Source organism: Bos indicus, chromosome 22 (genome assembly GCF_029378745.1).
Source record: "Bos indicus isolate NIAB-ARS_2022 breed Sahiwal x Tharparkar chromosome 22, NIAB-ARS_B.indTharparkar_mat_pri_1.0, whole genome shotgun sequence".
In the NCBI taxonomy this organism is placed as follows: domain Eukaryota; kingdom Metazoa; phylum Chordata; class Mammalia; order Artiodactyla; family Bovidae; genus Bos; species Bos indicus.
The window spans coordinates 2,602,467-2,626,546 of record NC_091781.1 but is presented as its reverse complement, the minus strand read 5'-3'; the positions used below and the strand labels follow the sequence as shown (position 1 = coordinate 2,626,546).

At 44.5% G+C, this 24,080-nt stretch overlaps 1 protein-coding gene across 1 annotated transcript in view; it reads right to left on the bottom strand.

Moving 5' to 3' along the window:
• The window catches only part of CMC1 (C-X9-C motif containing 1), a 76,376-nt gene extending 55,477 nt beyond the window's left edge, over window positions 1-20,899 (bottom strand). The window contains exon 1 of the mRNA XM_019985027.2: window positions 20,744-20,899. Within this exon, the coding sequence (XP_019840586.1) occupies window positions 20,744-20,762 (19 nt within the window). The 5' untranslated portion in view covers window positions 20,763-20,899. The remainder of the gene's footprint in view (window positions 1-20,743) is intronic.
• Window positions 20,900-24,080: the final 3,181 nt, after the last annotated feature.

Sequence of the window (24,080 nt, the reverse complement as noted above, 5' to 3'; positions counted from 1 at the left end):
TAAGACTTTCAAATAAATATAATCAATGTACCGAGGCAAATAAAAAGATATGAGCCCTCAGACAGAAACAAACCATATTTCACCTAACTGATGAAAGTCTGAAGCTCAAAAATCCTAAAAGCTTCAGAAGGGAAAAAAACATCACCCCACACACAGAGAAACAAGAACCAGATTTACATCATGTTTCACGGGCAAGATGTGGATGCAAGAAAATGATGGTGAAGTAACTTCAAGGCTCTGAGAAGGAATTACTTTATATCCAAGAATTCCAGAGCCAATCAAGAGTGAAATTAAAAATATTCTCAGTGACTTCCCTGGTGGTCCAGTGGTTAAGACTTTGCCTTCCAATGTGAAAGGTGAGAGTTCGATCCCTGGTTGGGGAGCTAAGATCCTACATGCTTTGTGACCAAAAAACCAAAACGTGAAACAGACACAATGCTGTAACAAATTCAACGAAGACTTTAAAAATGGGAGGAAAATATGTATTTTCAGATATGTAGGAACTGAAAAGTTTATCTCTTTCAACCTTACTGAAAAAGAAATGATCTTTGTAACAGTGAGACACGCCAAGCTGCTAATCCAATGTGAATACAGAACAAACACCCTTCTGTGTGCACAGGGAGCCCACAGGAAGGCGTTCAGGTAGGTGGAGCAGGACTGATTCTTCTCTGCCTCTGTGTTTGGCGCTCACCTGGGAGACTCCAGCCACAGGCTCTGACTTCAAAACCCACAAAAGCTGGGCCTGGAGGGTTTACTCCAAGACTTCTTTCTTCACATATATATCTTGACACGTGGACTGGGAAGACTGACGGCAAGTTCAATGAGGAAGAGAAACCAAATCACTTCCACAGGGCACAGCAGGGAGGTGATGAGCAGAAGCAAGCAGCCCAAGAAAACCAAGAGAAAGCAGAGCAGCCTTCTCTCTGTGCCTGTTGTGGGGGCCATCAGCCGCATTTCTGCTGCCTTCTGTGGGTTTCAAGTCACTGGGCTCAGCTCAGCCTATACCCAGCGGAAAGAGGGCTACATCAAACAGATCTTGACAGATGGAAGATACTGGCGTAACCTTCTTTGTAAAACAAAATTTGCCCCAAGAAGTAACAGAGAACACACTTGGATCAAAAGAAACAAATCCGTTATGTACAAATGTGAAATATACAAACCATGTTAGAAAACACACATTTAAATGTACATGTAAACCTGTAACATCAACAACTAACTTGACCCAAGTAACATTTATAGAGTATTCCACTCAAAGCAGCTGAATATTTAGCAAGATAAACTACAGAATGGGCTATGAAACAGATCTTAATAAGTAAGAGAATTCAAATCATACAAAGTATGTGTCCTGACACCAGTGTGATTAAAGTAGAAATCAGTAACAGAAAGATCTCTTGAAAATCTCCAAGCATCTGGAAAATAAACAACACACTTCTAAACAATCCATGGGTCTAAGCAGAAATGAAAAGGGAAATTAGAAAGTTTTTGTAAATGAAAGAAAATGTAACACATCAAAATTTGTGTAATGCAGCTAAAATAGTACTGATAGAGAAACTTGCAGCACTCAAAGTCCACACTGGAAAAAAAGGATGGTCTTTAAGTCAATGACTTCAGCTCCTGCCTTGAGAAATCAGAAAAAGAGGAAAAGAAACACAAGAAAAGAAATAATAAAGATCAAAGCATAAATCAATGAAATGGAAAACAAAATGATCAAACAAGCAAAATGATGGAGAAAAGCAAAGAAACCAAAACTGGTTCTTTGAAAAGATTTTCAAAACTGATAAACAACCTAGCCAGGAAAAGAGAGGTCATAAACATCAGAAATGATACACCTTTTATATAATAATAATGTACTTAATTTGTAAATGTAGGCCAATAAATTTGACAACAAAGATGAAGTAGACGAATTCCTTGAAAAACACAAATAACCAAACCTAACTCATAAGTACATCATATCTATTAAAGAAATTGAATCTGTAATCAAAAGTTTTTTCACAAAAGAATTCCAGATCCAGAGAGCCCTTACTGGTGAATGTGATCAAACATTTAAGGAAGGAATAACATCAATTCCATATAAACTCCTTCAGAAAACTGCTCTGAAGCCAGCATGACCGTGATACCAAAATCAGACAAAGATATTACAAGAAAAAAAAAACCAAGAAAAAAAAAAAAAGATATTACAAGAAACCTACCGCCCAATATGCCATCATGAATACTCATGTAAAAATCTTAACAAAGATGAGCAAACTGAATCCAGCAATTAAAAAAAGGATAATACTTCATGACCAGGTGGGCTTTATCCCAGGATTGCAAGATTTATTTAATATTCAAAAAATGAAGAAGTGTAATTCATCATATTAAAAAACATGGTTATCACAACAGACACAGAAAATATATTTGACAAAAATCCAATATCCATTCCTAATTTAAACCTCCATAAAGTAGGAACCAAAGGAAACTTTCTCAACATGATAAACGGCATTTATAGAAAAACCTACTGCTGACATCACATTTAATGCTGGAATGGTTCCCCCTAAAAAGGAGTGTGCTAAAGAAGGCTGTTCTTACCACTTCTATTAAGCATTACACTGGGTGTTCTAGTCAGTGTAACAAGGCAAGAAAAATAAAAGGCTTCTAGACTGAAAAGAAAGAAAGAAAACCATAGTTAATTGAAGGTCATATGATCATCTATATAGAAAATCCAATGGAATCTATAAAAAGTTACTAGAACTAGTAAATGAGTTTAGCAAGGTTTCCAGACATAACATTAACATACAAAAATCTAATAGAAATGACATAAAAGTCAGAGAACCAGAAGATAATTCAATAATAATTTCCCAAGCTATAAAATAGAAAATGGCTTTTTAAAAAATGAACTGAGGCTCAGGAACCTGGAAGACCAAAAAAAAAAAAAAAATTTAACATTGATTTTACCACAGTCTCAAAAAGAGGAAAGAAGAATCGCAAGGCTGAAAAAATATTTGAAGAAACAATGACTGAAAGTTTTCCAAATTAGTGAAAAGACAGAACCCTATCAATTCAATGAAACAGTTGAAAACCCAAAGAAATACACACCCAGACAAACCATACTAATACTTCTGAAAATGAGAAAGAAAAATCATCAAAGTAGCAGAAATATAGGGGAAGAAAAATTCAAAAGACAAAGGATTTCTCATCAGAAACCACAGAAGCCAGAAGGAAGTGGCATAGTATTTTCAAGTATTAAAAGAAAAGCACTGTCGATCAAGAATTCTATAACCAGTGAAAATATTCTTCAGGAATGAAGATAAAGACAACTCACATGAAGAGAAGCTAAGGTAATTTCCTGCCAGCAGACCTATTCTAAAAGAAGGGCTAGAGGAAGCTATTCATACAGGAAGGAAATATTAACAAAAGGAAACTCAGAACAACAGGAATGAAGAAAGGGCAACAAAAATGGTAAACTCAGTAAACTATTTTTTTCTTGAGTTTTAAAATTTATTTTTGACAGAAGCAAAAAATATAGCATTCTCAGTATACACAGAGGTACTATTAAAGATGACTTCATTGTAAAGGGAATAGGATAAAGCAACTTTGGTAGTAAGATATCTACCTTCTATTTGAAAGATAAAATGTTGATTCGACTAGACTGTGATAAGCTATGTATGCATAAGGTAATCTTCAGAACAACCACTAAAAAAAGACAAAGAAATACATTCAAAAACACTATAGAAAAACCAAATGGAATGGAGTCAACCAGACAGTAATAACAGAAAGAGAGCAGTAAAATCTCCTGATACCTGGAAATTAAACAATACCCTGCTGCTAAATAATTCATAAGGCAGAAGAGGAATTAAAAGAAGACACTGACCTGAATGAAAATGAAAGCACAACATATCAAAATGTGTAAGACAAAGCTGAAGCAGGGCTTATAAGGAAATTTACACCATAAATGTTCATATTTAAAGTCTCAAACCAACATAGTTGACCCGTGAACATGGGTTTGAACTGTGAAGGTCCACTTACAAGGAGACTTTTCCCAACACACAGGTAATGTGGTATTACACAGTGGCAGTTGGTTGGACCCACTACATTTTATTAGGACAGCATTATTCAGATAGCAAAAGTAAAAACATTTTTTTTAAAGCATCCTTCAAGATACTGTTCATCTTTCATTAGACTCATTTCTGTTGGTAAAGGTATCTTTTTATAAATAACGTAATTATTTATTGCTGGTACGTAGGCTTCTCAGATGGTGCTAGTGGTAAAGAACCTGCCTGCCAATGCAATGCAGGAGAAGTAAGAGATGCGGATTCGATCCCTGGGTCAGGAAGATCCCCTGGAGAAGGAAATAGCAACCTATTCCAGTATTCCTGCCTGGGAAATCCCACAGACAGAGGAGCCTGCTGGGCTGTAGTCCTTGGGGTCACAACGACACAAGTGAGCACACACACATACAGGCTTGACTGAATCAATGCAACCTTGAAAGTAAAAGCGTCAGTGGCTCAGTCGTGTCTGACTCCTTGCAACCCCATGGACTGTACCCTGCCAGGCTCCTCTGTCCATCAAATTCTCCAGGAAAGAATACTGGAGTGGCCTGCCATTCCCTTCTCCAGGGGATCTTCCTGACTCCGATCAAACCCAGGTCTCCTACATTGTAGGCAGATTCTTTATCATGGGAGCCACCACAGAAACCCAATACAACTTGACTGAACTCTAACTCTAATCCTCTGCCAACAGATTCTGCTCCGATTTCCATGCAGACAAGCATAAGGATAGCTCTGCATTTTCCTTTTTTAACTCTTACTGTCAACACCTTTTAGAAGAACACTGAGCAGCAGCCAGCAGCACCTGCACCTTGGCTACTCCAATTCTGTTTAGACTTTTTGCAGTTGTCTTGATTCTGAGACCTGCCCATGACTTTCCTCTCTTACCTTTGTGTTGTTCTGGTATCAAAGTTATATGACTAAACAATAAATTAGGGACTTTTCTTTGTATTCTCTGAAACACTCTACAAGATAAAGATTATTACCAGTTCTGTGAAAGTCTGACAGAAACCACCTGTGATGGCCAGCTTTATGGTCAATTTGGCTAGGTGCTGCTGCTGCTGCTGCTGCTGAGTCGCTTCAGTCATGTCTGACTCTGTGTGACCCCATAGACGGCAGCCCACCAGGCTCCCCCGTCCCTGGGATTCTCCAGGCAAGAACACTGGAGTGGGTCGCCATTTCCTTCTCCAATGCACGAAAGTGAAGAGTGAAAGTGAAGTCACTCAGCCGTGTCCGACTCTTCATGACCCCATGGACTGCAGCCCACCAGGCTCCTCTGCCCATGGGATCTTCCAGGCAAGAGTACTGGAGTGGGCTGCCATTGCCCTCTCCAAGCCTAGGTGCTAGTCCCCAGTTACTCAAACAAACACTAATCCAGCTCTTGCTGTGAAGATATTTTGCAGATGTGATTGAAGGCTATAATCAGTTGACTTTAAGAAGAAAGAAAAGAAAGAAAGTAAAGTTGCTCAGTCGCTGAAGTCACTCTTGACATTTCTGAGATCCAGTTAGAGTTAAGTCATTGATCAAAGTGAAGTAAAAGTCGCTCAGTCATGTCCAACTCTTTGCAAGTCCAACTGTGGTGTTGGAAAAGACTCTCAAGGCTCCCTTGGACTCCAAGAAAATCAAACTAGTCAATCCTAAAGGAAATCAGTCCTGAATATTCATTGGAAGGACTGATGATGAAGCTGAAATTCCAATACTTTGGCCACCTGATGAGAAGAGGCAACTCACTGGTAAAGACCCTGATGCTGGGAAAGATTGAAGGCAGGAGGAGAAGGGACAACAGAGGATGAGACTGTTGGATGGCATCACTGACTCGAAGGACATGAGCTTGAGTAAGCTCAGGGAGTTGGTGATGGGCAGGGAAGCCTGGTGTGCTGCAGTCCAGGGGCAGCAAAGAGTTGGACAGAACTGAGCAACTGAACTGAACTGAGTTTATGTGTGTGTACCAGGTTTAGTCAGGCTTTGTGAGTACGTGTGCGTCGGAAAGGGTTAGTCGCTCAGTCGTGCCTGACACTTTGCAACCTCATGGACCATAGGCCACCATGCTCCTCTCTCCATGGGATTCTACAGGCAAGAATACTGGAGTAGGTGGCCGTTCACTTCTCCAGGGGATATTCCTGACCCAGGGATCGAACCCAGGTCTCCTGCATTGCAGGCAGATTCTTTACCCTCTCCGCCACCAAGGAAAGCCCCAAGGTAATCACAGAAAGACTTTTATCTATTGATCAAATTTTCCGAAGTTTTTTTATTCATTCTTGAGTCAACTGCAGTTTTCAGTAAGTTGGTATTTCTCAAGGAAACTATCCATTTCATCTAAAAGTTCAAAATAATGATATGGAAATGTTCACGTGACTTTTTCCTCTTTACTGCACTTATACCTTTATCCCAGTTTTTACTGCCTACCAGGGGGTCAACAAACTTTCTGTTAAGAACCAGAGTGTAAATATTTCAAGCTGTGTGGGCTACACACCACCTCTGTCATGCATGCTCCTTGTTTTTTTTTTTTTCCAAACAACTCTTTGAAAATATTACTAACCATTCACAGCCTACCAGCCTTACCAGATTCTGCCCAGGCCATAGACGGTTAAGGTCTGGCCTACACTACTGATTCATGCCTTCTCGTCTTCCTTACTTTCGCCAGAGCTGCTGTAAGATGAGAAAAAGAAAGCTAGCCCACAGAAGGACTGTCAAGTATGGGTGGAGAGAGGGGAGGACTGAGAGGGCGGCCCCAGAGGCGTGGCGGGGCTGCGCGGACAGAGGGGCCAGGATGTGGCAAGGCGGGCTCCCAGGGTCTCATCTCACAGTGAAATAAGGTGACCACTCACCAAGGCAGGGAGACAAAAGAACTGCAGGGGGTAGGCCAATTCTGACTCGACAAACTGAATAAATATGAGATTCCTACGAGACACCCTGTGAGTGGAGAGCTGGTAACTACTGGAAGAAAAATAATAAAACTGGAGCCACCTCCACACACTCTTTCTCCTTGTCTATAGTGCAAACCATAGTCATCAGGGTAAAGAATCCACCTGCAATGCAGGAGACATGGATTTACATGGAAAATTCCCCTGGAGGAGGAAATAGCAACCTGCTCCAGTATTCTTGCCTGGAAAATTCCATGGACAGGGGAGTCTGGTGGGCTACAGTCCGTGGGATCACGAAAGAGTTGGACACGACTGAGCATGCACACACACATGCACAATTAACAGTGCAACTACTGAAGAGATGAGAACAAACACCGTGACGTGCTGATCTAGTTTATACAATCAGCTTCAGCATCTGAGCTCCTCCCTTCACTTACACACCTATAACCTAGACAGACGGCTTATCTACAATGCGGCCTCATGAATCCACTCTTTCTCTCCACAACTTGCAGTCTTCCTGAAACATTTTTTAAATGTATTATAAGAAGTCCTTCTGATGATTCGTCTAAAACCTCCTAAGGCAAAGAAAATCATATGAATCATGTGAATGTTGATTTCGATTTTCTACACTCTTAGTGTTAAATCTCTGGCAGGGTTAAGACTCTACTGACACTGCAGGAGACACAGGTTCTATCTCTGGTTGGGGAACTATGATCCTGCGTGCTGAGCAGTCAAAAAATAAAAGGCTTAAAAAAAAAAAAAAAAATATATATATATATATATAAATAAATTCTGCTAACACTTGGTAGCATACGAATCATTAAAAGTCAATTTTTAATTAATTATGATTCTGTACATATTTCAAAGTTTCCTTTGATACTACAAATATAGATATGGCACTTTTTATTCACAAAATTACAGGGTGATTCCCTCAGTGTCAATATGCTACATAGATGTTATACATCTGCACCAAAGCTGGCAAAAAAAAAAAATCAAATTTTGAGAATTTGCTACTCTACAGTCACATGAATTTATATTGAAATGAAGAATCAGGGTAATACCACCAGGGCAAATTTTCAAAGCTCTAACTCCTCGACATTCTATTACCACCCACATACAAGTCAATTTTTACCTTTTTCCCTGGCTGACTCTGTCAGTGCAGACTCTGCTCTGGGGCTCACATGCTCCTGCAGCACAGCCGCCCGGGATCACAGGAAACCACCGACAGCAGTACTTGCCCTGAATCCACAGGGCGGCAGTGACACGACTCAGAGCATCACAGAGCCTTCCCCCAGAAACAGGTGGCCTCAGCAGGGCAAGGAATGCCTTTCAGCACTGAAAATGTTCTAACATAACGTAACTGCTATTTAGATAATGCTACTTTTTTGTTTTCTGGAACTTCCTAGCTGCCCCTTTATTTGTTCCTGTAGACATTACCATGACGTTGTTTACTCTGTAGGAAAAATCAGAAAAATGCTTGTAGGAAATGTGCAAAGGTGTTCTTATTAGCAATGGTTTCTCCTTTGGGTCCGTCTTCTGTACTGAAGAGCCCAGGTAGATGGCATTCAGCAGGACCAGGGCTGGCCAAAGGCCCCTTCACCCTGTGCGCTTCACACCCAAGCCTGCGAGGACTCTGGTCTCAGTGCTCAAGACACTCTTGCCCCAAGCAGACCTCCTGTCCCCTCCAGCTCACTCACACCCTCTTCTACAATGACAGCATAAGATGAGGACGGCGTGGGAGGCAGGGGGACCAAGACCGGGAAGACAAAGACAGGGAAGATCTGTGTCCCATCCTCTTTCCTTTAAGCAACACTTGAATTGACAAAACAAAAAAGCAACTACAGAGCAGGAAAGATTCTCCTTCCAACAGTCCAGCTGCCTCTGGTTATGAAACCTCAAGAGGAAGGCCAGGAATGCCCTTCAGTCTTCTAAAAGCCCCTCAAGTTCAGTACCTGGATTCCATTTTGCACAAAAAAATGTGGAGACTCTAACAGAGGGGAATAACCCAGGGGCAGGTTCCAAAGTTCTTCCATGACCCACGCCCTCCCCTAGGGCGGTGTTCTATTTCAGGGGACTTCAGTAAACTAGGTCCCAGAGCTTGTGAAGCCTGCAGGAACTCTTGGACAAGAAGAATGCTGGTTTCAGAAGCATCGTTTTGAACAAGCAAAATTCAAAACGTCACAGTTCATATTTCTTGATCAGAAAGGGGCTCAATGATTCCAACCATGAAGAAAACTATTTTAGAAAAGGCAAAAGGCCTGATTTGTCAGCTGGCTGAGAAAGTACCTTCGCGGAGAGTAAACATCAAATATTAGGTCAGTCGGTGACCATAGAACTTTTTACAATCTCGAACTCACAAGACCCGGAAAGCACATCAATGAGGTAGAAGTGCCTGTTTCTGCTCAGCTTCTGGGTCACACCACGCCAGCGTCCCGCCATCGCTGTGCCACATCTGAGCTCCTCCGTGCTATCAGCTCCCACTGGTAGTAACCACTGCGTTCACACCACATGTGCCCGGTTCCCAAAAGCACCTATTTCTTGGACCTCAGATTCTGCAGATTGCGAGGTGTGAAAACTTCCTCTTCCACCCACGTTGTTTTAACCAAGATGAGGCCAGAAAGGGACAACTAGTCTCAGAGCATACCGAAGCAGGAAATCGGCTTATGCAAGAAGACCTGCCAATTTTAGAAAAGCGCAGCGATCTCCGCTGTGGCCATAATGCCTTCAGTGAAGAGGTTTCACATTTACTTTATTTGGTAAAACTTCAAGGCTGTCTTTTGCTACGGGCACAATTTCCCATTGACAGCTAATAGGAAATCAGTCATGTCACTATAGGAGACATGTCTATGTAAGTAGACATTTGAGAAAGGAATATACGACAGCACGCCTGGGCCTCCCAGCAACGCATCCCTCACTCACGTGCCTTCCCTCCGATGCCCGTCTGGGACACGGGGGGCTACCCCCACACTGACGGGTGCTCCTCAATGGCTTCTGGCTGTCTGAGCTCTCCTGGTCCTTCTCCTCCATCTCTCAACAGTCCGTAAAATTTAACAAAACACATGGACCATTTTGATAATAGAGGAGGGAAATTATTTTTATATCGAGAGCTTATTCACTTATTTCAAAGATTCAATGCTTGCTCAAATCATTCACAGTTTTTAAAATGGGGGTGTAAGTGCTTTACCGTGCTGTGTTGTTTCTGCTGTACAGGAGCGTGAATCAGGCATGTGCATACAAACATCCCCTCCTTCCTAAACCTTCCTCCCAACGCCTCATCCCACCCCTCCCGGTCATCACAGAGCATCAGGCTGAGCCGTACAGCAGCTTCCCACTGACTATACACATGCCAACGCTAATCTCTCAATCTGTCCCCACCCTTCACCTCTTCCCAGGTGGTGTAGTGGTAAAGAATGTGCCTGCCAATGCCAGAGACGTGGGTTCCACCCCTGGGTTGGGAAGATCCCCTGGAGGAGGAAATGGCAACCCACTCCAGTATTCTTGCCTGGAGAACCCCACGGACAGAGAAGCCTGGAAGGCTACAGTCCATGAGGTTGCAAAGAGTCAGATACGACTGAGCAACTGAGACACACAAACGGGGCCACACATCCATTCCGTATGTCTGCGTCTCAATTCCGGCCCTGTAAATAGGGTCATCTGTACCACTCTTCTAGATTCCACATACACATGTTAATAAACAGTATTTGTTTTTCTCTTTCTGACTTACTTCACTCTGTATGACAGCCTCTAGGTCCTTCACTGAAACACTATTTACAACAGCCAGGACATGGAAGCAACCTAGATGTCTACTGAAAGACAATAGGATAAAGAAGATGTGGTACATACATACAAAGGAGTATTACTCAGCCATAAAAAGCAATGAAATTGGTTCATTTGTAGAGACTCACGACATCTTTCTCAGGATGGCCTTTAGAGCCAGGCTGAGTTAAAACTACAATGCAACCTTCTTGGGGAGCAGTGTTGCCCAAGGAGGGTCATCTACTCCCTTCATCAGACTGCCTCTGGCTAACTGTGGCTGAAATTCAAGTTCATCTTCAAAACAAAAATTTACCAAAATGAGAATATTAAGATAATAAGATATTAAGATAAATGTACTGTAGAAGCTGAAGGCAAATTCTAAAAGAGTCTTGAAAATACTCTGAACAATGGTAACACTAAAAGCCATATAAACACCCAAAGCAAGCTCTGCTCCCGTTCCTGCCCAGGCAATCCTACAGGCTCTGTCTTTAAATTGGCGCTTTTTATGCTGTGTTCTCAGTGCTGCTCTATCACCAAATCTACTTGACCCACGTTTTCAAGAATCTATTAGTAATTCCAAAGTCCCACCAGGATCAGAAGTTCAGCTTAAAATTTCTATTGTTTAAATCCTTATTCTGCCATCCCAGTGGTTGTATTATCGTCCTTGGCTAAAAATCAATCAACCCACCAGGCAATCAGCTTAGATCTTACTTACAGAAAGAAGGACGAAGTGGAGGTGAAGGGGTCGTTTTACGAGCACCGTCACAGGCAGGGGCGGGGGTTCGGAACCCGAGGCTCAGAGAGCACAGATGGATCCTGCAGCGCCGGGCAGCGAGCAGCCCGTCGGGTCAGACTCCACCTCAGTCTGCTGCCTTCATTCTCCATCTCCCACCCTTCATTTTCTTTATCAAGGCTCACTCACTTAACACCATCCAAAATGCTCCCTAACCCCAGCACCTGAAAGTGATTTCTCCTTCCACTAACCCCAACGTGTTTCACGCACAAACACTACGGCTCTAATCACACGTGGACTTAGAACTCAGAGTAGCACACTTCCTACAAAAACTTCCTTCTCTTGATCAATGGTTGCCAAGGACCAAACTGTGTTCCCACTACCGCGGAATTCACGGAAGCCCTAAACTCGAAATGACTCTCGTTGGAGAGGTGATTAAGGTTAAATGAGTTGACACGTATGTACGCTATGTGTATGAAAGTGTGTTAGTCGCTCAGTCGTGTCCAACTCTTTGCGATGCAATGGACTGTAGCCCGCCAGGCTCCTCTGTCCATGAGATTCTCCAGGCAAGAATACTGGACTGGGTTGCCATTTCCTCCTCCACAGGATCTTCCTGACCCAGGGACTAAACCCGGGTCTCCTGTATTACTGGCAGATTCTTTATCATCCGAGTCACCAGGAGAGCTCACATGGGTAGAGCCCTAATCAGATGGGTGGCCCTGCTAAGAACAGGAAAAAACAGCAGCTGAATCGGCCAGCACCTTGATCTCAGGCTGCCAGCCTTCCAAACTGCGAGAAAATAAACGTGCACTGTTTAAGCCACCCAGTCTATAGAACGTTATTATGGCAACGCAAGAGGATGCAGATAGGATTTGGTAACAGAAGCTGTCGATTCTGGCTGCAACTAACAACCACACCTGATGTCTCGGCCCCACTCCAGACCAGTCAAATCAGAGACGCTGGGTAACATCCAGGAACTGGTATTTTTAAAAGCTTCCCAAATAATTATATTAGATTCTAGATTAAGAACCACTGCATGAAATATAACTGTAATGAGGTCTGAGACCACGTCTCGTTAACCTCCATAATTCCCTCCTACTCCTAGAACATGGTAAAAATTCAATCAACCATGTAATAAATGACAAATATGTGTAAAATTTCCATATTTGATAATCATTATACAAACAAATAGTTAAAAATATATTTATTCATTTGATATTCATTCTGTTAAGAAACATTTATTAGGTGCCCACTATCTACCAATTATCAGGCTAGGGCTTGTTGATACATTGATGTGCCCTATTCTGCAATATAAACATTTAAAATCATCTTTAAATTAGTCATGCTTAGGGCTTCCCTGCTGGCTCAGATGGTAAAAAAGCCTGCAACGCAGGTGACCCAGTTCAATCCCTAAGTTGGCAAGATACCCTGGAGAAGGAAATGGCTACCCTTTTGCCTGGAGAATTATTCTTGCCTGGAGAATCCCAAGAACAGAGGAGCCTGGTGGGCTACAGTCCATGGGGTCACAAAGAGTCGGACACAACTGAGTGATGAACACACAGTTAATTAAAATATGGAAAATCAGTAAGAGTTCTCCAGCAAAAACACAACACAGGATTGTTCTTAAAAATGTTTTCCCTCAATCTCTTTACCTAAAAATGTAAAAGGAGCTGGCTGATGTGGGGAGAAGGTTAACTTGGGAATCAATGTTTTCATTTGGGCACATTTTGTGTGGCCCACTTATATCAAGTCTAGGAGATTTCTACAAATAAGGTAATAACACCCCTCAATTCAGTTCAGTCGCTCAGTCATGTCCAACTCTTTGCGACCCGATGGACTGCAGCACGCCAGGCCTCCCTGTCCATCACCAACTCCCAGAGCTTACTCAAACACATGTGCATCGAGTTGGTGATGCCATCCAACCATCACATTCTCTGTCGCCCCGTTCTCCTCCTGCCTTCAGTCTTTCCCAGCATCAGGGTCTTTTCCAGTGAGTCAGTTCTTCCCATCAGGTGGCCAAAGTATTGGAACTTCAGCTTGAGCATCAATAACATGCCTAGAGATAAATAACCATACTAATCCAGTCAATGAAACATGAGCTTTCTGTGCTGAGTCTAGAACCCCTTGAGAACACCTGCAAGTATTTAAACACACACAAGTTTAAGGCTTGAAGCAGCCTTAGCATCTGATACATCTTATTCTCCCTCCCCGTCATCCTGAAACATCACAACATGCCATTTAGAATTCCTGAAGGGCCTGAGGTTACTAGCAAAGTCTGAAACACCTCAGTCCTACTCATTCCCAAATTCAATTTGGCGCTGTTTGCAGAGCCTTCTCAGGCTAGTGGAGAATCTCTTACTATCTAGGTGTAATTAACTGGCCTATCCTATCCCTATGCTAACAAAGTTAAAGACAACCATATGAAAGAAACTGTTCACCACAAAAGTAAATATTCCTTCACATCCGATTTTCCTTCATCTCTCAAATTATTTGATACATGCAGCTTTCATTTTATTTCTCAAAGAAAAAATTCTAGACCTAGAATGAAAGAAACTCCACACACTGGTTATTTGACATTTTGGTGGTTTTTAAAATCCCATATATTAAAATAAATTTTTGTTAAAATATTAAAATAAAGACCGGAGGCAGTGACATCAGGGAAGGCCTTCTATGAAACTGATTTCAAAAAGGAATAAGACTTAGATGTGAGGGTGGGACAGAAAGGGAAACACTCCAAAGAGAAGGAACAGCATGTCAAAGGCCTAGAGGCAAAAAGGAAAAAAAGGAGAGAGCGCGCGCACAATTTGGCATCTGTTATCCTACGGGTAGAGGAGCCACTGTCCACGGGGTTGCAAAAGAGTCAGACACAACTTTGCAACTAAACAATAAAGTATATCTTAGGCCGGTGTTACCTACACTTCTTTATCACAACCCCATGATATTCCTGGACACAGTGCACACACGTGTATTTTCATATGTGCGCAGGGGTCCTCCTTCCTACCTGACTTGCCCACCTGATTCAAACTCTCATTGCACATACTAAAATTCCTAACAGTCTCAGATCAGTTATTTACAGGCTGAAACAACAAACTGGTTCCAAATCAGGAAAGGAGTACGTCAAGGCTGTATATTGTCACCCTGCTTATTTAACTTATATGCAGAGTACATCATGAGAAACGCTGGGCTGGAAGAAGCACAAGCTGGAATCAAGACTGCAGGGAGAAATATCAAAAACCTCAGATATGCAGATGACACCACCCTTATGGCAGAAAGCAAAGAAGAATCCAAGAGCCTCTCAATGAAAGTGAAAGAGGAGAGTGAAAAAGTTGGCTTAAAACTCAATATTCAGAAAACTAAGATCATGGCATCTGGTCCCAGCACTTCATGGGAAATAGATGGGGAAACAGTGGAAACAGTGTCAGACTTTATTTTTGGGGGCTCCAAAATCACTGAAGATGGTGACTGCAGCCATGAAATTAAAAAACGCTTACTCCTTGGAAGGAAAGTTATAACCAACCCAGACAGCTTATTAAAAAGCAGAGACATTACTTTGCCAACAAAGGTTCGTCTAGTCAGAGCCATGGCTTTTCCAGTAGTCATGTATAGATGTGAGAGTTGGACTATAAAGAAAGCTGAGCGCCGAAGAATTGATGCTTTTGAACTGTGGTGTTGGAGAAGACTCTTGAGACTCCCTTAGACTGCAAGAAGATCCAACCAGTCCATCCTAAGGGAGATCAGTCCTGAATATTCATTGGAAGGACTGATGCTGAAGCTGAAACTCCAATCCTCTGGCCACCTGATGTGAAGAATTGACTCACTGTGGACTTCCCTGGTGGCTCAGATGATAAAGCGTCTGCCTACAGTGCGGGAGACCTAGGTTCGATCCCTGGGTCAGGAAGATCCTCTGGAGAAGGAAATGGCAACCCACTCCAGTACTCTTGCCTGGAAAATCCCATGGACAGAGGAGCGTAGTAGGCTGCAGTCCATGGGGTCGCAAAAAGTCAGACACGACTGAGCGACTTCACTTCACTTCAAAAGACCCTGATGCTGGGAAAGATTGAAGGTGGGAGGAGAAGGGGGTGACAGAGGATGAGATGGCTGGATGGCATCACCGACTCAAAGGACATGAGTTTGAGTAAACTCCGGGAGTTGGTGATGGACAGGGAGGCCTGGCGTGCTGCAGTCCATGGGGTCACAAAGAGTCGGACATGACTGAGTGACTGAATGGAACTGAACTGCTGGTGTCTCTCCCTGTAGCAGAGACGGAGGAGAATGAGAGCCTGCTCACCCCACCTGCAACCTTCCCAGCACCCCGCCTGGGCCGTGGGTGGTAGCACCTGGAACTTTTCCTTCTCCAGGCCCCTCTCCCTCCTCCTGCAGTGGGCAAGGGCTGACAGACAGGGGGTCACAAAGGCCGATTCTTTTGCTTCGGAAGCTAGACAATCCCCCATACCACACCCTTACTCAGCCTCCTCCCTTCAGCTCCTACTCCCTTCTCTCCCCCGAACGTTTGCGCTCCAAGATCAATCCCTGCACATGGAAAACTCACGTGGCACCCAGGGGCCCACATATTGTGCTCCAAGACCACCCAAACAAAGGAACCAGGGCTTGTCCGAAACATGGATAATCCTGTGGCTGGGCTGGGGAGGTCCCAGAGGGGCCAGTACTTTCTGTGTGAGAAGTGAAGGAAACGCTCAAAAAAAGATGGGAGCACATCACAAGGACCCAGAAGCTGGTCTGAAGCAACTCTAGGTGGCCAAATCTGGGAAAATGTGAGCACCGAAATATTTACACTGACGAATGATACACCATTGAGAAAACAAATTCCTGAATCCATGCCAATAATATTAATAAGAAACAAAGTGTTTTCTTGTTTACAGCAAAGTGTCAACAACTGTCTAATGGAGAGATAACCATCTACGTGGAAAGAATGTTGGAAGTAGAAAATCATTTTGCAACCATCACAGGAAAGACTGAATCCTGCAAAAATCATCAACAGAGGCTCCATCAAAACGAGTTTTCTGATGAGGAATGAACATCCACATAGTCTTCAGTGGTCTCCCCGCACCATGCCATGCTAAGTCACTTCAATCGTGTCTGGCCCTGCGACCCCATGGACTGTCATCCACCAGGCTCCTCTGTCCATGGGGATTCTCCAGGCAAGAAGACTGGAGTGGGTTGCCATGCCCTCCTCCAGGGGATCATCCCAATCCTGGGACCGAACCCTTGTCTCCTGTGACTCCCGCACTATAGGCAGATTCTTAACCATTGAGCCACCTGCGAAGCCCACAGAGTGCTTATTAATTATAGGAAAGGAAAAAGACAGCAAAGACACTGGGCAAGACACTGGCTGGGTGGTCAAAGTTAGAGCCACCCACTAGCAGCAGACCTCGCCGCTGCCTTCAGGTCTGACACCTCGATGCAGAGGGTTCAGCTGAGATCTCGATCGCCGTCTGATCAAAAGTCAGAGCAAAGCACAGTGAAGAAGAAGTCTACTGTCACTCCCTTCCCTAAGCACTCGCAGTGTCACCCTGCTCTTCCTGGATAAAATCCAACCCCCACAAATGGGTTTAAGAGCCATTTTGTGACCCACAGCCCAAACCCCAGGGCCTCCACACACGTGCCGCTGTGGCCTCAAAGCTTCTCTCTCCCTTGTGCTCCCTGCTCATGCCAGGGCTTTTCAATTTCGGAGAACAATTTCAGGTTGTGAAATTAATCAATTGAGGCAAACAAAAACAATGTATTTTGCAGTAGTGCAAACATGCTTTGACCTTAAAAATTTATAAAACATGGAAGTCAGACGTTTACCTCTGAACCATGAATGTAATTTGTATCTAACAGGATACTGTAAAAACACAGAAGCAGTTACAAAATAAAAAAAATTTCTAATCAACTACATTATAGTATTTGTTCTTTTTTTTACATATTAATCACACAATGCTCAGGAAAAAAACAGCAACAGATCCTCCCAACCTGTTTAGCTGTCTAACTCCAAGAGTGGCCTTTTCTAGTGACTGAGCGCTGGTATACCTACAGCCCATCTCCCTCCATCTCCATGGGAACCACTGAAAGAACCCGTGCAACCTAAGTATTCCCAGAGTGACAAGATGCCATCCTCCCAGGATACACACACTCAAAACCTGTACTCATGGGATGTCATGAAATTCCTGAGCCCACTTCCCACCCTGAGCCTGCTCACTACCCATTCCTCCCAAGTAGGTTTCTGGAAGAAAACACCCACGGAGGGAGCCACAAAAGGCCACGCATGCGCTTAAAGAAACGTCTCCCCTGCTGCCTGCTGCAGACTGAGCAACAGATGGGAAGGGAAACCCTCTACTCAGCTCAAAGGGGAAAGAGTAGAAGAACAAATGGGGCAGAAAGAACTCTCTCCTAGTTATTAGGAAAAGTAAGAAGCTTCTCAGGCCCAGGTTCCTGTGAGTTGTCACCCAGGACTAATTATGTCAGATGATTTCTCTGAACTCTGGAAGCAGCAAAGGCTTCACGGATGTCCTTTCAGGACAGATTGGGCTGGACTTCCCGTGACTGGGCTAGTTTACAACTTGTTAGGGGCAGAGGTTAAGTTCTAGAACTCTGTCCAATCGAGACAGAAATAATTTCTAACCAGTGGAAAGACAACCCCCCAAGTAACACTTCATAGCCCTATTGAAATTAATCAGCTTTTACCTAAGCCAATGATCTATGACATTTTCTATGTATCTACCGTTCCAATGTTTTTCACGTAGTTTTTTACATTTTACTGGTTCCCTCACTACTGAGTTGGAGAAAATCTTGAACAAATATCCACTTTGTATTACCGTAAATAATCATTTTATATTTCTGGAAATCCTACTTTAACAAGTACCACATGAGCTACAGTCCACGGGGCTGCAAAGAGTCAGGCATGACTGAGCACACACATCCTTAGAAAACAGATTGTGCTGTTTGTGTGCATGGTTTATAATCTACATAAATGGTATGCTACAGATTTGGTTTGGTGATTTCCCTTTTTGCTCAATACAATGTTTATAAGATCTTTTAAAAAAAAATAGGTGTCACCTGTAACACTGTTTCTACAGATGATCAATAAACAACCTCTAAAATTTCAGTCACCTCAGTTTGACTGGATTTTTAAATATATACAGTACATACAATATACATACTATATACTTAAACTGCTTAAGTCCTTTCATAGGAGAATGACCTATACTGTGTATTTCTTGAGTCATTACTGTGTTATCAAAGGTCCCACTTAGGGCTAAGGATTCAGGCAAACTTCCCTGGCTGCTAAGAAAACAAAGCTGAAGGTCAAGTCAATAAACCCAACCCAGGAGAGTTCAGAGCCCTGGCAATACTCTGCAGGTTAGAACTCCCTGTGGACTATTTTAAATCACCAGAGGCTTGGGCAAAGTAAGTCTGAACATCTGCTAGTGCAAACAGCTACTAGTATTTTTTTTTTTTTTTTTTCCCCTCTCTCCTCAGTCACCTTCTCTGGGTGTTTTGCATTCTCCAGCTTTTTCTCTCTGCATTCAAATAGTAAGAGAAAATAGTGGACAGAATTACGGCTGATAAGCTTCCAAAGAGTGTTGTTATTACCTCAACGTTAACAAAAAGGGAAATTGCTTAAATAAAACTACATTTAAAAGTATGCATTGTTGGGTTGAGAGTTTTTTGAGAAAAAACGTTAACAAAAAGGGAAATTGCTTAAATAAAACTACATTTAAAAGTATGCATTGTTGGGTTGAGAGTTTTTTGAGAAAAAAAAAAAAAAAACAAAGTTAGTTTAAAGGCTGCTGCCAAATGAAGATCAAACTTGTATAAAGATTTTTAAAAATCTAACATAAACCAATGGGAAAATAGATGCTCCTACATAAGCTTCATTTGGCATACTACTCATTTAGCAAGAAACATACCACTATGTACTGTAAGAAGCAAAACAAATATCAAAACATTTTATATGCTTCAATCTATGAACCAAACACAAATTAAAAGAGTGGACCTCAGTATATTTGTATTCTGGAGTCTAAACAAAGAAATTTTTCAAAAATAGTCCTACTAGCTGAGTCCGGTCTCTAACTTTCCATTCCAATCTTGCTTCCGAGTCTGCTCGTCTGAGTTTCCAATGGTTAGCGTGTTGTTGGATCTATTATCAGTTATCCAGTTGCAGAGCCTAGGAATTCTCTGTGCCTCCCTTTTGCTCACCGCCCTTACTCAATGAAACAGCGAGTCCTGTCAATTTCTCCTCCAAAACATCTTCTGAAGGTTTGTATTTCTCCCCATTTTTTCCCTAATACTATCCCAGGCCAACACATACCAACACATTTGGCCTGAACCGCTGCCAGTGTGTCTTAACATTCCACTCGTGGCCCCTCTGCAAGGCTAGCACCGCTACCAGAGCGGTAAAGGTATACATCGCCATCATGTCACTGCCCTCTTTAAAAGCCTCCATAGGTCTTTGTTAACATCAAGAAAAGCCCAAATGCGCACTTATCAGGGCCTTCCGGAACTGCAACATGTAGGTTCTATCTACTTTCCCAGCATCTCTACTTATGCATCTCCTCCATACTCCGGACCTCTGACACCGCTTATCTTCCTCATAACGTTTACCACTATCTGTAAAGTGTGTGTGTGTGTGTGGGGGGGGGGGGGGGGGGGGATGTCTTTTCTTGCGCCCTCAGAACACAAGATCTAGACAGAGTGGGGTCTTTCTGTCCTATAGACCAGTTTCCCAAGGCCTAGAAGAGACAGTGAGTTCGCAACAAGTATCTGTTTACTCCATGAGGCCTGGACATGGGGTTCTCTGAGTCCCAGCCGGACTCGGCTCCCCCAGCCACGAGACTCGTCTACTTCTTTCTCCTCGGGCCCACAGAGAGGCTGTGTCCCTTCTGGCTCTCCAAAGGTTGGAAGCCAGTCCTCCTCCCAACGCCTTGAGTTTTCACACGTATAATATTGATACGAAGGGCATGTCCCAAAGCCCCTCAGCGCTCCCGCCGTTCAGCGAGCATCCCAGCGCCGGGTACCGAGGGGAGCCCTGCGGCGGCGTCGCGTAGCGGCGGGCGCGCGGAAGTCACGGCGAGCCACCGGCTCTCTGGGGACACTTTCCAGAGGAACGGCCCCGTCCTGGTCAGTGCGTTCGAGTCGGACCACAGATACTTAAAGGTGCCTGTGACCCCAAGGGCCCAAAGAGAATGGCGGCGAGGCGGCAGGCGCTAGGAAGGTGAACACCCGCAAGCCCCGTCAGACCGCTGCCCCCACCCCAGCGCCGAGCGCCCGAGGGCCGGGAGGGCGGGGCGGCCTCGGCGTCGCGCCTCCCAGCCCGCCCCGCCCCCTGCACGCCCCCCGGCTCCGCGCCCCCGCCTCCCGCGCCTTACCTGAGGGGTCGAGCGCCATGTCCACGCGCGGGAGGCGGCAGCCGCGCGGCCGCCTGCGAGAGTGTGTGGGGCGGGGCCGCACGGGAGGCGGGGCGGGGCGGCCCACGGGGGCGAGAGGAGGAGCGCGGCGCCCTGCGCAAAGCGAGGCGGCTCCGGCGCCTCTAACTTCCCGGTCGCGACTTCCGCCGCCCGCCGCGCCTGCGCACTCCCGACCCGTCCCTAGCCGCGTGACCGGAGCGGAGGGGCTCTCCCGAGGGAAGCCCCGGGAGAGGGCGTGGCCGCCTGAACCCCGCAGGCGCGCGGGGCGCGAGCCTGTGAGCCGGCTGCCCACCTGGGTCTTTGAGGTTGCGGGCGGGCATCCACACCCCCGGACGACTCCATTCAATCCCAACCCTCTCTCTGCATTCCTGCCTTCGAACCTGAGAAGCCAGCCTGCTCCTTTGTTTGCACTTCGTTAAAGTTCGTTGATTCAGAAGTGTCTGTGTCAGGCCTGCCAGGTTCCAGCCTCGGTTCTGAATTCTAGGGGGAAACAACTGGATAAAAATGAAATCTCTAATTCTGAAAAAGCACAGTGTTGGTGAGGAGCAGTGCGCTGCGAAATGCGGCGAGCAGTTCTTCGAGGCGGTGCAGCAAGTTTGTACCATATGCAGCATCTTGCTCCCGCCCCCGCCCCCATCGGAAGCCTATGCCTCTCCTGGAGGTTACAAGTAGGAAGTGGGCTCAAGGGGCACTTCTGTCCTGTGAAATGATACCCTTGGATGATGCTACAAATCCCCACTCTGTCGACTGAAGCTGTTAAATGTGTGAGAAAAATGAAGGAAGGTGATAGCATCGTCCTCAAGAACCCCAGCTGCCCCCTTCTCAGTAGAAACTTTCAGGGTAACAATGATGCCCATACCCATTCACCAAGCAGCCTTCAGAAAGGCCCCCTTCTTATGCTTACATGTAGCTAACTCCAGCCCCCGAAGGGTGGGGTGCGCAGGGGGGCAGATGGGACAGATGTTGGAAAAACGAGGAGCAGCTGCTGCTTCCCTGTGAGGGATTTAAGGCTTTCAAAAAAAACGATCCCCTCCCCACCTACCTGCAGGCCCTCCTCCCCTGCTGCTGCTTCCGCCTGGTCAGTTGGCAGAGAAGCTGACGAGGTGGAGCAGGGCTGGGAAAGTGGGTCTCTGCTCAGCAGGTCTTCCGTTTAAGGGCCTATTTGGGCATAACGGCCCTTATCACAGCTGCAGGGTGAGGTGCCAAGCTGGAGAATTACTGTTTTACTCAGCCAGGCAGGAAATCGGGCCCTGTTCCCTGTATGTTTTATAAGTGTGTTTAAAAACACACCAAATTCATTCTGGAGGGGAAGGATTTAATTTAGGAAGTAAATATTTTTGAGGAGATGAGGTGGGGTAAAAAACAATATGAGTCAGTCACACACGTCAGTAGTTGAACGAAAAATTCCTTATACAAAAAAAAGCATCCTGGTAAAGGGGGAACCTTGGAGAGCATTAGTCAGAGACGTAAGTACCTTCACCTGAATCCTGTTTCATGACCTATTCGCTTTCTAGGTTGGCTAAGTCCCAACGTTTCTCCGGACTTTTGTTTCTAATTTGCAAGGTTGTTGTGAGAAATATATATACCATCTAACACTCTTTCAGTCATTCGTGTCCCACTTCCATAGTTTTTGCCATAACTATCACTTGAACCATTATTAATTTTTTATTTAAATAAAGTGAATTTTTAAAAATACCTTAAATGGACACTCCCTACTTTAGCCTTATTCTAAGCAAGAACAGTGTCAGACTTTATTTTTTGGGGCTCCAAAATCACTGCAGATGGTGATTGTAGCTATGATATTAAAAGACGCTTACTCCTTGGAAGGAAAGTTATGACCAACCTAGATAGCATATTGAAAAGCAGAGATATTACTTTGCCAACAAAGGTCCATCTAGTCAAGGCTATTGTTTTTCCAGTGGTCATGTATGGATGTGAGAGTTGGACTGTGAAGAAAGCTGAGTGCCAAAGAAATGATGCTTTTGAACTGTGGTGTTGGAGAAGACTCTTGAGAGTCCCTTGGAAGGACTGATGCTGAAGCTGAAATTCCAATACTTTGGCCACCTCACGTGAAGAGTTGACTCATTGGAAAAGACCGTAGTGCTGGGAGGGATTGGGGGCAGGAGGAGAAGGGGATGACAGAGGATGAGATGGCTGGATGGCATCACGCACTCGATGGACATGAGTTTGAGTGAACTCCGGGAGTTGGTGATGGACAGGGAGGCCTGGCGTGCTTGTGATTCATGGAGTTGCAAAGAGTCGGACACAACTGAGAGACTGAACTGAACTGAAGCAAGAATATCTGTAAAATCATGGTTTTTATGTGCCCCATAAAACAGTGTATGGTCAGGCCACACAAAATGACTGTTCTCTTGCTCTCTACATCCCCTGCCCAACCAGCACCAGCTTCACCTGCAGCTACTCTGACCTTGCTATGTACTTGCTCCTGCCCCAGCTTGTAATTGTTCTAATACAAGGAACGGTGAAGGGTGTGCCCCTCTGCTAGTTTCCATGGTAACCAAGAGCCAGCTTGACATCCATTATTTCTAGAACTGACAATATCCCCCTGTCCCTGGGGAGCGAAGACTGCCACCACATCCTGCCCTCTGTCCAGACAGTGGGACGTTGGTCCAGGGCCCTTCTTCAGACGTGTAAGACCCCCCTGTCCATTAAACCATTGATGCCTCTGTTACCAACTCCAGGCTCTTTCTTAGGGCTTAAAGCTGGGCAATATAAGGCTTGTAGTTCTGCAGCAGACAGCTGGACCATTACACTATGAGAAGTACTGGCAAAAGCAGCACCTCACTGCCTGGTACCAGACAGTATATTCCATCTCCTCCCTCACATGAAACTAGGTCGTCTGGGGACAAAGTCTTTACAGTCTGCCTGGGAAAGAGAAGTCTTTTTTTTTTTTTTAAGTTAAATCATAGAAATGTAATTGACAATTCAAAACCAAAGGAACTTTGTAAGCAATCACACTATGAATACACAATTTGGGACTGAGGGGCTCACTGCCCCAGGAGTAGAAGAGGGAGGAGGGCCCATCGTCCTGGGAATGAGCTGCAACTGTCAGCCACCGATCAGTGGGGTTCAGCCACCGGTCAGCCACGGATCACTGATCAGTGGGTTTCAGACATCAGACCCTAATGGCCCCACGGTTGCTGTCACCAAGGTCTGAGTGTCGGGGTGGTTAGGAAAGATGTCAAAGATGAGGATAAATTAAGGCTGACTTTGAAAGATGGGTAACACAGGTAAGCAGAGAAGAAGGCTTGTCATGCTAGGAGAAGAAGGAGCAGAC